Here is a 14,031-nt window from a genome sequence, read left to right as displayed (position 1 = left end):
GGTGTGGGACACACCTGCATGGGAACAAACATGTAAAGAAATCTGCAAGGATGTGTAAGAACACCCATGGGAGACATCTGCTTTGAATCACATCTCTTTGGAGTATAGCTGAATGGAAGCCTACCTGTGTGGAAAACAGCTGTATAGAACACACCTGCATGGTTACAAACACCTGGCTGAGGCACTTTGGCGTGGGGTACATCTGTTTGGGGAATGCATCTGCATGGCTCACCTATGAAATGAACAAGACTTGCAGAAGGAATTCCTGTGTGTAAAGGTATTGGAAACACCTGTACGAGACATACCTGCATTTAAGTACACCTGTAGGGGACCCAGTTATATGGAAAGAGCCCCGTATGGGTGAATGATTAAATGGAACTCACGTATGGCGGGGGAGGCTCTATAACGCATTCCTGGGTGGAGGAACACCTGTTGAGAAACATACCTGTGAGGTGAAGGAAACAGCTGCATAGAATAGAGCTCACACGAGAGGAAGACCTGAGCGCGCCTGCACGGGGCACACTCACATTGAAGCACATCGTGGGGGGGGGGGCCTCATGTGTATTGAGGTCCACCTGTCAAGGATGCATCTGTGAGAAAACATTTGTTTGGGGCATCTCCGTGGGAAAATATCTGTACGGCACCTGCAAGGGCGACGTGTGAATGAAAACGTCTGTGAGGGGACCCTCTACAAGAGGCTCGTTTGAGCACACCTGTCTGGGCAGAAGCTGAGTGGGAACCATGTGTGCCTTCACGATCGTCCTTTGGATAAAGGACGATGATAATAAGACGACCCCCTCCTGGGGACTCTAGAGAGAAGAGTGATGGTTAAGGGAAAATTAATCCCTTCTAGGGCATAGAGCGATGTTGGGTAAGAATCCCAGGTCTAGTTAAATCTCTGCTTTGCCCCTTCCTGGGCATGTGGACTGCGGTGAGCGGCTTAACCTCCTGTTTCGTCATCTGTGAAGTGGGAAAGCCAGTCCCACTTACCTTATAGGGTTTTAGCGAGGACGACGCGAGGGGTGAGTGAAAGGTCAAGGCTTGTGCAAAGCAATGAATCAACGTTAGCTATTATTATTATTCGCTGTCAAAAGATCTGGGCGCCCCTCCCCCTAATGGCGAATCGAGAAACTGCGCCCGAAACTAGTGGGAGGGGCATTTGGCAGGTGCAGTGAGCGCGACAGGCTGGGGCCCCGCTTCCAGCTACGCGGTCCTTATCCGCAGCCGCTCCTGGGACTCTGAGATCCCCCCCCCTAGGCCGGTCCGGAGAAAGCAGTCTGCTCGGCGTCTGGATCCGGCAGAGGCCCCTTTAAGACTGCGAGGCGAGCCGGGGGCCGCGGGGCCCAAGGCAGTGTGGGGTCAGTGGGGAGGCCCCGCCTAGGTGGGTGAGCAAGGCGGGACAGCAGGGCACAGCTCCTGCGGCTCTGGCCAATAGGAAACTGACTTTGCAGCCGCGCCACGCGTTGATCTTCTGTTTCCCAGTCTGAGTGGGACCGAGAAAGGAGGCGCGCGGGCGGGAAGAAAACACGGAGGGAGAGCAAGGCGACTTGATTTTCTGCTTCTGTGGCCGCTTAGGCAATGTGAAACGAGTGGGCGGGCTGTTGCAGGGCTAGATGGCACAGAGTTGGTTCTGAGTACGTCTAGGGAAACCGAGAACTTTAGTTCCTGAGGAGGATTAGTAGAGGAGGGAGGTCAAGTGCAAAGAGATTATGTAACCCAATCCCTGACATCTCCCTACCTCGTCTCCTTGGGCAGAGGGTAAACTGAGGCACGCAGAAACGGAACCCTGAAACCAGACCTGAGATCATTGATCTCTCGAACCCCCCTTCCCAGAATGAACGTGGTTGCTCCCTAGATTGTGCTAATACCAGAGCATCCCTGACACGCCCCCGCAGCTCCGCCCCATCCCCCTCCCCCCCAATGCGGAGGAGACGCAAGTTCTGGCGCGGGCGGCGACGGCTAGCAGTCACCGCCTCCTGCAAGTACCAGAGCCGGGCAGACAGCGCGGAGGCTGCGGTGGCAGTGGCCGCGGAGCTGGCCCTGCGGGGCCCCTGGGGGGAGGGGGAGCCGTCAAGCCCCGGCTGAGGCCGCCGCTACCGGGCCTCCCCTCCCCCCGGGGCGGGCGCCATGCGGGGGGGCCCGGGCGATGCGGAGCGGCGTCAGCGCTGGGGTCGCCTCTTCGAGGAGCTGGACAGTAACAAGGATGGTCGCTTGGACGTCCACGAGTTGCGCCAGGGACTGGCCCGGCTGGGCGGGGGCAGCCCGGACCGCGGAGCACAACAGGTACCCTCGCCGGGACCCCCTCCTGGTTCGTGGCGCTGGAGCCCAGCCCGCGCAGGGTAACCCGAGCCGCTGAATGGAGCGCCGGGAGCAGCCCGGGACTGCCTGTGGCTGGACTCCAGGACCTGTTCCTAGCTTGGGCGTTCTTGTCCCCTTCCCCCTGCCCACCCGTGTCCGGGCCTAACGGGCTCGCTCAAGACAGGACCACCGAGGCCCCAGGCCTGCAGTTTCGGCTGCCAAACCCGTCCCCCTCCTCCCTCGGGGTGAGGGATGTCTGCCTGGGAATGGGGCCGCGTGAGCTTTCCTGCCCACTGCCTGGGACACACCCTCCTCTGAACTCTTTGCACAACCCGAGACACAAGGCCTGCACCCACCTCCAGGAGACACACCCTCCCCAGCCTCTGTGTTTACATTCCCTTCCCTGTCCTTTCCTGGGCTTGGCTCTATGCCCCAGGCTGTCCCAACCAAGGACCCAATCCTATCCGAGGCCACCCTCAGCTGGGGATGCACCTATCAAAGCAGGAACTTGACCCCAAGCCCGTGCATGTGTCCCCCCACACCTGGAGGCCCAGATGCCACTGGACTGTCTCCATAGCACCCTGAGACCTCCAGTCAACCTCCCACTTTACAGATGGGAAAACAGAGGCCCTGCAGATGTTCAGTGTGGATGTCATTGCCCCACATTGCCCGGTGCTGTCTCCAAGGAGAGCTCTTGAAACTGCCATGTGGACAAGTTCATATAAGAGACAGCTGGAAGGACAGGCTTTCAGAGACAAGAGCCCAAGTCCACCTACTCACTTCCCAGCTCTGTAACCTTGAACATGTGACTTGACCTTGGAGAGCCTCGTTTTGCTCACCAGGAAAACTGGACAACCGCTGTCCACCTCACAGACCTACCTTGGCCTTGGGCATCTTATTGAGGAAAGAGATGATCAAGGGAGGGGGTGACTTCCCCGCCCTGGTCCTCTAGGTGCAGGGCTGGGGGAGGGGGGACCTGGGTTCCTGGGGCATAAGCTTGTCTTGCCTCCTCCAGATTGAGGGAGCAGCTTCCCAGAACTCCTTCTGTCCCTTCCCCCCTGCCAGGGCATCTCCCCTGAGGGTGATGCTGACTCAGATGGCGGCCTTGACCTGGAGGAGTTTTTCCTCTATCTGCAGGAGCGGGAACAGCGCCTGCTACTTCTGTTCCACAGTCTGGACCGGAATCAGGATGGTAAGGCCCAGGGATGGGGCTGTGGGGGCCCTGGAGATGCCAACAGGGTTAGAACTGGCAGCGCTAGGAAGAGGAGGGAGGGCCGCTTCTCCCTGATGACTCACAGGCTATTTTGGGAGCTCTCCTCACCCCCAGCTAGGTGGTTCGGGGCCCAGCCGGCCTCCTTTTCCTTCTGGTGTGGGACACTATTATTTATTAGTCTTATTTTTCTGTGGGACAAAGGTCCCCCCACATTGCTCCTGGATTCCCTATGAGATAGAGACACCCCCATCGCTTTTTCTGGGTGTCCAATATTGCCTCTCAACCCCCTGTGGCATAGAGACCCCCATAATTATCCCTGGATTCAATCCTTCATTCATTCATCAAACAGAAGACCCCCCCAATATGGCCCAGTTCTACCCCTCTGATCCCAGTGGGTCAAGGACCCCCCCCCAACCCTGCCACAAACCTCACCTTGGGTTCCTGGATCCGCTGGTCTTCTTCAATATCCCCATTCCAAGTTGTCCTGGTCCTCCATCTCAGGGTCCCTACACACACACTTCCCCACCTCGGGCCCCCTCCCCAGGTCATATCGACGTCTCTGAGATCCAGCAGAGTTTCCGAGCTCTGGGCATTTCCATCTCACTGGAGCAGGCAGAGAAAATCCTGCACAGGTGAGTAGCGGGGTGTCCAGAATCCCAGGTAACTCACGTCCCCAAGACCCCTCAGCCACCTTGAGCCTCTGAGCCTCAGACCCAATCCCAAGGCAGTGGAGCTGAGATCTTGGCCCAGTTGCTTCCCCTCTCTGAACCTCAGTTTCCCACTCTGTAAAATGGGGAGCTCCCAGTGCCAAGGAGCTCAGTCTACCCCCCCCAAATCCACAAGAACCTCACTCAACTCACCCCTGGACCCAGGCACTGATTCTGTCCCACCTGTACCCCTCCCCCCACAGCATGGACCGTGATGGCACCATGACCATTGACTGGCAGGAATGGCGTGACCACTTCCTGTTGCACTCGCTGGAGAATGTGGAAGACGTGCTGTATTTCTGGAAGCATTCCACGGTGAGGTGGCAGGTGGCTGTCCCAGCCTCGTGGTCGGGCCCTCTTCCCCAGGGCATGGGGGGAGGGGCTGGCTCAGGACTCTAGAAGGAGGAGCCACTGGGAGCAGCCGAGGGATGAGGCTCTGCTCTCCTCCTCCTCCATCTGGGGCTCCCGGGACCCATTTGGGGAGGTCTCTGCCAGCTGATGGGGACCCTTCAGACGTACTGTGGGGCCTCTGGAGGTTCAGGGAAGAAAGGGCTCACCAGATGGGGCATCTGGTCTCCCACCCTCAACCACATGGCTCTCTTTCTGCTGGTTTCTATTCCCCTCAATAAAGGATTCTGCTGCTGAAAAGACAAGTTAGGAAGCCGCTGTCTTCAGAGGGTCTCACGGGATCTACTGGAACTTGGGAGGGAGGAAGTGCTCTGGATTGCCATTTCCAGGGTGGGAATCCTTGAGTGATGCATCTGGTAGGATCTGATGGCAGCTGGAGGGGTCCATCCGTGGGATCTGCTGAGATCCTCTTGGGAGATCCAGAGATTCCCACCCTGGGGGACCCATGAGGGGCTTGGTTAAGAAGTCTGCAGGTGAAGGATGCTAGAGGGGGGATGATCTCTGTGGGGGAGACCCCCAGGAGGGATCTGCTGGGCTCCATATATAGGAAGTCCCTGGTAGGATCTTGTGTGGCCCTGGAGGTATCTTCTGGAAATCTTACGTGGGAGACCCTTGGGTTGGATCCTTCAAAGGGATCTGATTGGCTCTGGAGGGGTCTTTATGGGGCAGGGGCTTGTTTGTTTTGTTGTTGTTGTTTGGGGTTTTTTGTTGTTTTGTTTTGTTTTTTTGGCCGTGCTGCACGGCATGCAGGATCTTAGTTCCCCGATCAGGGATCGAACCTGTGCCCCCTGCAGTGGAAGCGCAGAGCCCTCACCACTGGACCGCCAGGGAATTCCCATCATATATATACTCTTATATATTTTCTTTTATTTATTTATTTTTGGCCACACCACGCGGCATGTGGGATCTTAGTTCCCCAACCAGGGATCGAACCCACGCCCCCTGCAGTGGAAGCATGGAGTCTTAACCACTGGACCACCAGGGAGGTCCCCTGGTGGGTAGAGACTTGAATAGGATGCTCTGATGGGATTTGGTGGAGACTCCCAGGAAGGATGTTGTTATCTTTTGTGGAGACTGTGGGGCTGGATCTGGTAGGGATCCAAGAGAGATCTCTTGGGCTCTCCAAGTGAGATTCACTGGTGGACTGGGATTCATTGGTGGGTACCCTGGGATTCATGGGGGAGACGCCCCAGTTTAGGGCAGAGTTGCATCCCCCCAGCCCCACTGGGGCATGACACCCCCAGCCTCTGCATCCCCAGGTCCTGGACATTGGCGAGTGCCTGACTGTCCCGGATGAGTTCTCGGAGCAGGAGAAGCTGACTGGCATGTGGTGGAAACAGCTGGTGGCGGGTGCGATGGCGGGTGCCGTGTCCCGGACGGGCACAGCCCCCCTGGACCGCCTCAAGGTCTTCATGCAGGTGAGGGGCCCTGGAGAGACCCACCCCCTTCCCTAGACCTGGACCCCTGGAGGGGTCCCCAAAGCCCCCTGATCTTCCCACCCAGGTCCACGCCTCCAAGACCAACCGGCTGAACATCCTGGGAGGCCTACGGAGCATGATCCAAGAGGGGGGCGTGCGCTCCCTGTGGCGTGGCAACGGGATTAACGTGCTCAAGATTGCACCTGAGTCGGCAATCAAGTTCATGGCCTATGAGCAGGTGGGGGCAGGCATGGGGAGGCGTGGGCTACAGACATGAGGTTTTGCAGGATTGGCCTGGGGGTGGGGTATGTCTGCAGGTCCCCAGGAGTGGGCATCTGCTCCCCTTCGGGATGCGCCCAGGAGGAGGACAGCAGAGGGAAGGTCCAAGTGCACTGAAGGCCCAACCCCTGAGGTCCCACCACCTCTGTGTCTCCCTCTCAGATCAAGCGGGCCATCTGGGGGCAGCAGGAGACACTGCATGTGCAGGAGCGCTTTGTGGCTGGCTCCCTGGCTGGTGCCACAGCCCAAACCATCATTTACCCCATGGAGGTGAGAAGGAGGGACCCTAGCAGACGCTCCATTGCAGGGCTGGGGGCGGGCCTGCAATAACCATTTCACTCCAAGGTGGGAGAAGCATTGGGATTATAACTTTGCTTCTTCTTGATTCAGACTGTAGCTCATTAGAGCGATGCTCTTTCATGTGTAGCTGGTCTGGGTATCACAGTTTGAGGTGTGACCTCTGGGGACAGTAGTGTTGGTTTAGCTGTTTAGATAACAGTTGTGGGGTCCAGCCCTTTATGGATATGACTCGTCTAAGGATACTGGTTTCCAGGATGCTTGTCCCCAAGGGAATCATTTCTAGGTGAAACCACTTTTGGAGAAATCATTTCAAGTTTCAGATTGTGCCAGGCATCGCTTAGGATTCTGAGTGACAGAAAACTCAAATCACATAAATGAAATCCGGAGGTGAGCAGTTCAGGGATGGTCTGGTGGCTTCAGAGTGTTAGAGGCCCAGGTTCATTCCCTCTATCTTTTTCTACCACCTCAGCATGTGACACCCACCTCATGGACTAAAATGACTGCTTGTGCTCCAGTCACAGCATCCATGCTCCAGCCAAGAAGGAGGAACAGAGGAAGGCACACCTCCCTGCCTTTAAGGATGCTTTCTGACAGCCTTGCATACCTCTGCATCTTCTGTTTCATCAGCTAGGACTCAGTCACATGGCTACATGCCTAGGGAAGCTGAGAAATGTAGTCTTTATTTCTAGAGGCTGTGTTCTTACTGAAAAGAGCAGTTTCTATTGATAAGGGAGAAGGTAACAAGATATTGGGAGACAGCAGTGGGTGCCATGTGCAAGTCTGATAGGCGTAACCAGTTTGTAGGTATAGAGTTTGGGGGTAGAAGAAGATTCTAGAGCAAGTGGTTCTTTTATTTATTTTTATTTTTATTTTTTAAAATGTTTTTGGCCACACCAAGCAGCATGCAGGATCTTAATTCCCCGACCAGTGATTGAACCCGTGCCCCCTGCAAGGGAAGTGCAGGGTCCCAACTACTGGACCACCAGGGAAGTCCCACAAGTGGTTCTTTTAATTCAGTTATTCTCAGGGTATCTCCATCTAGGAGGTGCAATTTCGAAGTGTCTTCATTCCAGGATGTAGTGATTCCTAAGGCAGCTTTTCCAGGGATAACCGACTTCTCCCCAGGTACTGAAGACACGGCTGACCCTTCGCCGGACGGGCCAGTATAAGGGGCTGCTGGACTGTGCGTGGCGGATCCTGGAGCGAGAAGGGCCCCGAGCCTTCTACCGCGGCTACCTGCCTAACGTGCTGGGCATCATTCCCTATGCAGGCATCGACCTGGCCATCTACGAGGTCTGTGGTCCTCCCTTCTCTGGGATCTGCCCTTCCTGTGGGGCTGGCTCAGTTGACCTCCATAGCTAGGGGTGGAAAAGCAAAGCACCGTGGGCCTTGGGATCCCGGGGAACTCCTTCAGGCATTGGACCTCCCCACCTGCCCCGCCACTCTTCCACTTGCCACCGCAAGAACCTTCCATCTGTCCTTTGGCCTTCCCGGGTCTCAGGACATGTGAAAGTCAGGGACCACTCTAGCTCACAGAAACGTGGGAGCAGGCGAAGATGAGCTTCAAAGATGCCCATCCCCAAAAAAACTTGGGTTAGACGCGCCTCCATCTCCAGGCCATTGTCTTCTTCAAGGCCATTTCAGTCATTGCCACCACCATAAAATCCAAACCCCATGACCAGCATCTCACGGCCTTTATCAGGAGAAGCAGGAGCTGGGAGTTTTTGCTGTTTCTCTTCCAGGGACCTCATCATTGCTTTTCCCTTCTCCTGGTGGGGCCACCAGGTTTTCCCAATTAGCACAGCCTCAGAAGTTCCCAAGCATCCCCCCACCCCCAATCTTTGTATCCAGCCCAGCTTTATGGGCAGGCAACCTGTAGAGTCACCAACTCAGAAGGGCTCCACACTTGGTTGAATGCTTTGCTGTCACCCTCTTGAAATTCTTAATAATCTTTGAACAAGGGACCTCACATATCTTTATTTCGCACTGGGCCCCGCAAATGACGTAGCTGGTCCTGATCTAAGATCCCCGGTACCTGCCATCCATACCTGCCCTACCAGCACCCAGCGTCTACAGAGCCAAGTGAGACAAGGCTTCATTCATTCGTTCGTTCATTTATTCATTCATTCACTCATTCACCCGTTCACTTAGCAACTATGTCCTAAGCATCCATGTGTTCTGGGTACTGTGCTGGCTGCTGCATTCAGGGAGCACAACATAATTCTTGTCCTCCCGGGACACCCCTCCAGTGAACAAAGAAGTCAAGTCAACCAGCAAATAAGTAATTTCAGATCCTGAAATGTTCTCAGAAGATAATAAACAGGACGTGCAATCGAAAGTAGCCATGGGCAGGAGGGGGGCGTGTCTAGGAATGTCTCTGAGAGGTGGTGTTGGAGTGATCAGTTGAATATGTATCAGGAGGGAGTGTGAACAAGGGCACAGCCAATGCCAAGGTCCAGAAGCAGGAATGAATATGGCCTATTGGAGGAGTGGAATTCTTTTTTTTTTTTCATTATGGTTAATTACAAGACATTGAGTATAGTTCCTGTGCTATACAGTAGGACCTTGTTGTTTATCTATTTTATATATAGTGGTATATATCAGCTGATACCAAACTCCCAGTTTATCCCTCCCCAACCCGACCTTTCCCCTTTGGTAACCATAAGTCTGTTCTCTATGTCTGTGAGTCTGTTTCTGTTTTGTAGATAAGTTCATTTGTACCATCTTTTAGAGTCCACATATAAGTGCTATCTTACGGTATTTGTCTTTCTCTGACTTACTTCACTTAGTATGATAATTCTAGTTGCATCCATGTTGCTGTAAGTGGCAATGTTTCATGCTTTTTTATGGCTGATATTCCATTGTATACATGTACCACATCTTCTTTATCCATTCATCTGGCAATGGACATTTAGGTTGTTTCCATGTCTTGGCTATTGTAAATAGTGCTGCTATGAACATAAGGGTGCATGTATCTTTTTGAATTATAGTTTTATCCAGATATATTCCCAGGAATGGGATTGCTGGATCATATGGCAACTCTATTTTTAGTTTTTTAAAGAACCTCCATACTGTTTTCCATAGTGGCTGCACCAATTTACATTCCCTTCAACATTGTAGGGGGGTTCCCTTTTCTCCACACCCCCTCCAGCATTTATTATTTGTAGACTTTTTAATGACGGCCATTCTGACCAGTGTGAGGTGATACCTCATTGCAGTTTTGATTTACATTTCTCTAATAATTAGCGACACTGAGCATCTTTTTACATGCCTGTGGACCATCTTAAATGTCTTCTTTGGAGAAATGTCTGTTTAGGTCTTCTGCCCTTTTTTTTTTTTTTTTGCGGTACGTGGGCCTCTCACCGTTGTGGCCTCTCCCGTTGTGGAGCACAGGCTCCGGATGCGCAGGCTCAACAGCCATGGCTCACGGGCCCAGCCGCTCCGCAGCATGTGGGATCTTCCCGGACCGGGGCACGAACCCGTGTCCCCTGCATTGGCAGGCGGACTCTCAACCACTGCGCCACCAGGGAAGCCCCTTCTGCCCATTTTTTGATGAGATTGTTTTGTTGTTGAGGAGTGGTAGTCTTGAGTGGCTGGAGGGAGCTGAAGAGTCAGCAAGGACTCAGTTGATCATGAGTTTAGGTTTCTCCTAAATGTGATAGGAAGCCATTCAGAGTCATGAGCAGAAATAAGGCCTTATTCTGCAACCTTAGTTCATTCATTCTTCACCCCAAAAGGGGTTTCAGAGGCCTAAGAAGTTTGAAAAGCCCTGTGCCCTCTTGGCATTTCAAGATCTAAATTAGTCCCTTAAAGGCTCTGAGAAGTCCTGCAGAAAAGTGACTTACCCTTTTTTTTTTTTTAAGCCCAGTGTTAGCCATACTTTTCCAGTCATCAAAGCCTCTTTTTAACAGAACTGGTCTTAAAAACACCTATTTGTCAAATGCAGCTCCAGCCCCAAAAGGCAGCTATTAAAATTACAAAGGCAGTAATGGTAAACGATTCTCATTTGCCCCTTCCATGCCCAGGCCAGACATCACCAATCCATCACAGCACTGAGTCCCTCTCAACACAGTTCCAGGCAGCCATTACCAATGCACTGGAATTGACTTAGGAAATGAAACCTATGAGCAATTCCAGTCCCAAGGCCAAAAAGAAGATCCTGGATTTACAGAGGCCTCACAGAAGGCTTCAGAAGGGACTGGCCAAGGGCACAGCTCTGGACTTGGGGGTGGCTCTGAATGTTGATTTTCACCTTTATCTTGTGGCTTTGGGCAAGTAACTTCTGTTGAGCCTCAGTTTCTCATCAATAAAATGGGAATCGTAATGGTACTTGTCTTAGTTGTAGGTCTTCCAGAAGCAGGGATGGGGGGGCAAGTGGTTTTGGGGGGAAGTAGTAAGACAGGGAAGGGAAGGCAACCAAAAATATCATGCTTTAGTATTAGTTTCCTAGGGCAGCCCTCACAAAGTGCCACAAGCTGGGTGACTTAAAACAACAGAAATTTATTGTCACAGTTCTGGAGGCTAGAAGTCCAAAATCAAGGTGTCAACAGGGCCATGCTTCCTCTGAAATCTGTAGGGGGTATCCTTCCTTGCCTCTTCCCAGCTTCTGGCCTTTGCCAGCAGTCCTTGGCGTTCCTTGGCTTGTGGACGCATCACTCCAGTCTCTGCCTCTGTTGCCATGACTGTCTTCTCCCCTATGGGTCCTTTTTCTTCTCTTCTTCTTCTACGGACACCAATCATATTGGGTTAAAGGCCCACCCTACTCCAGTATGACCTCATCTTAATTCATTATGTCTGCAAAGACCCTATTTCCAAATAAGGTCATATTCTAAGGTTAAGACCCCAACACATTTTTTTTTTTTTGGTGGGGGATGCATTTAAACCCATAACAGTGCATTATCAAACAAGATACCACAGCAGACAGGAGGAGCTCAATCCTGGTGGGGACCTCTGGGAGAAAGTGTAGAACATGCCCCCATCAGAGAGGCAAGGGAGTTGGGGTATTGATACACCAAGTCAGTCATCATTTGAAGGTTGCTTCTGGGGGTGCTAATTTCCCAGCACTGCCCACCTGTTCCTATGTGCTCAGAGCAGCCTTGCCTGGGACCAGATAAAATCCTCAGGCTGGGCCATGGATGCTTGGCCATTGGAGTCGGCAGGTTTGAGCTGAAGCGGTAAGGGATAAGGGGCGGGGTGGCCACCTTGGAGACTCTATGAGTTTCCAATGGCTGCTGTAACAAATGACCACAAACTGTGGTTTAAAACATCACAAACTTATCATCTCACAGTTATGAAGGTCAGAAATCCAAAATGCATCTTACTGGGCTAAAGTCAAGGTGTCAGCAGGCTGCTTTCCTTTTGGAGGCTCTATGGGAGAATCTGTTTCCTTACATTTTCCAGTTTCTAGCGGTGCCCACGTTCCTTGGCTAATGGCCCCTTCTCCATCTTCAAGGCCAACAGCATAACATCTCCCCCCACCCCAAGATCTCTCTCTCTGTCTCTCTCTGATCTCTGTTTCTGTCATCACGTCTCCTTCTCTGACTCTTACAAGGAGACTTGTGATGACATTGGACCCCCCTGGATATCCTGGGATAATCTCCCATCTCCAGATCCTTAACTTAATCCCATCTGCAGAGTCTCTTTTGCCACGGAAGGTACCATATTCACAGATTCCAGGGATTAAGGCAGGAACAGTAGGGTTTAGGTGAGGTTTGAGTGAGAGCATGCAGGTAAAATGCTTGGCTAACACCAGCCATCATGGGATACAGAAGCCAGCCAGCAGGACCTCTGAAGCCAGGGTCCTGGTGTCACCCACCTCCAACCCACCCTCCTCCCTTTTCCACCCCTGCCAGACCCTGAAGAACCGGTGGCTCCAGCAGTATAGCCATGACTCGGCTGACCCGGGCATCCTCGTGCTCCTGGCCTGCGGCACCATTTCCAGCACGTGTGGCCAGATAGCCAGTTACCCCCTGGCCCTGGTCCGGACCCGCATGCAGGCCCAAGGTGAGGCCTGGGTGGGAGGAGGAGGTAGGGAAGGTCTCACGACTTGGGTCCACCTTCCCATCCCCAGCTCCACCCTGTGAGAAGGCAGGGTCCTGGGCTGGGATCCTCCTGGATTTTGATGGCCTTGACTAAAGTCCCTACTTTTCTCTGGGCCTCAGTTTACCCTTTTGTGACATTGGGATGGGAGCCCTTTACCCTAAGTAGGAGAACAGATACAGCCAGTGCCGGAAGAGCGTCCTAGCCATCTCAGCTGGGAGGCAGCTTTCTGGGCTGGTGACTTGGGTTCTAATTTGCAAGGCTGGGATATAGTGAGGTCAAAAGGAGGAGGAGGGCCAGGCTACAACTGTTTTACTGTATTTCTCTGTATTGCTCTTTTGAGGTTCTTTTTTCTTTTCTTTTCCCGCGACTATCCCTGAATCTTTTTTGAGAATTTCCTCGGGGATTTTAGCATTTGTGTTTTGTGATTTTTGCCGGGGGTCATCCGTGCATAAGACAGATGTGGTCCTCCACCCTCAAAGAGCTCCCAAGCTGGAGAGGAGGGAAGATGGTGAATAAATCATTCCACAATGAAGTATGGATTTAGGGTTGAATAAAGGGGAGAAGGAAAAGCTGGACTTAGACTGGGGTGCCAAGGAGGGCTCCCCTGAAGAGCTGTTTTGGAATGGAGGTTGGAAGGTTGAGTAAGAGTTAGCTGGGAAAAAGGAGAAGGAATTGAGTTCTAGGAAGAGGAAATTTCTGTGCCCTCTTCCACCTCCGCCTCCACACATAGCTGCTCTGTTTCTAGTCATCCCCAAACTTGGGGCCTCCAGATTGGGGTGAAGAGATGAGCAGCCAATTCCAAGGCCAGTAGAAGTCCCGACTCTGAGTGGTAGGTCCCACTGTTAGTCTAACCTTCCTCCCTCCTGCTGCAGTGGCCACCTGGCCCAGCCCTGAGGGGGAGTCGGGGGGAGGGGGAAGCGAGAGGGGGGCCTTTGGCCTTACTTGGCCTCCCCACCCCCTACCAGCCTCCGTCGAGGGAGCCCCCCAGCTGTCCATGCTGGGTCTGCTCCGTCACATCCTGTCCCAGGAGGGCGTACGGGGCCTCTACCGGGGCATTGCCCCCAACTTCATGAAGGTTATCCCAGCCGTGAGCATCTCCTACGTGGTCTACGAGAACATGAAGCAGGCCCTGGGGGTCACGTCCAGGTGAGGGACCCAGAGCCCACCCCTCCCCCAGATCCCTCACCTCCATCGTGACATCCCCCACACCTCGGCCACTGGAGACCGAGGGCCCAGCCAGTGGATCCCAGGTCCCCCCGCCCAACGCATTCAGACCACAGGATCCCCATACTTCATCCACTGGGTCCTGCATCCCCACATCCCAGCCACTGGATCCCACGTTTCCCTCTCCCCCAACACGTACTGA

The 14,031-nt window shown here is 53.4% G+C and overlaps 1 protein-coding gene across 4 annotated transcripts; it reads left to right on the top strand.

Moving 5' to 3' along the window:
- Positions 1-2,127: 2,127 nt before the first annotated feature.
- On the top strand, positions 2,128-13,815 carry SLC25A23 (solute carrier family 25 member 23; the record flags this gene model as incomplete). 4 transcript variants are annotated; one of them, XM_079701970.1, is made up of 10 exons in its annotated part: positions 2,128-2,283; positions 3,364-3,490; positions 4,056-4,143; positions 4,422-4,533; positions 5,886-6,044; positions 6,130-6,282; positions 6,486-6,593; positions 7,749-7,916; positions 12,476-12,626; positions 13,631-13,815. In XM_079701970.1, the coding sequence occupies 10 exons, from the start codon at positions 2,128-2,130 to the stop codon at positions 13,813-13,815; spliced, it is 1,407 nt and encodes a 468-aa protein (XP_079558096.1). The 4 variants fall into 4 exon arrangements, with proteins under 4 accessions (XP_079558096.1, XP_079558095.1, XP_079558098.1 ...); XM_079701969.1 differs by having other exon boundaries at positions 6,486-6,638; XM_079701972.1 differs by lacking the exon at positions 6,130-6,282.
- Between the last annotated feature and the right edge of the window lie 216 nt (positions 13,816-14,031).

This window comes from Hyperoodon ampullatus, assembly GCF_949752795.1.
Source record: "Hyperoodon ampullatus genome assembly, chromosome: 4".
Classification (NCBI taxonomy): Eukaryota; Metazoa; Chordata; class Mammalia; order Artiodactyla; family Ziphiidae; genus Hyperoodon; species Hyperoodon ampullatus.
The sequence above is the reverse complement of the archived record's forward strand: the minus strand, read 5'-3'. Positions and strand labels throughout refer to the sequence as shown.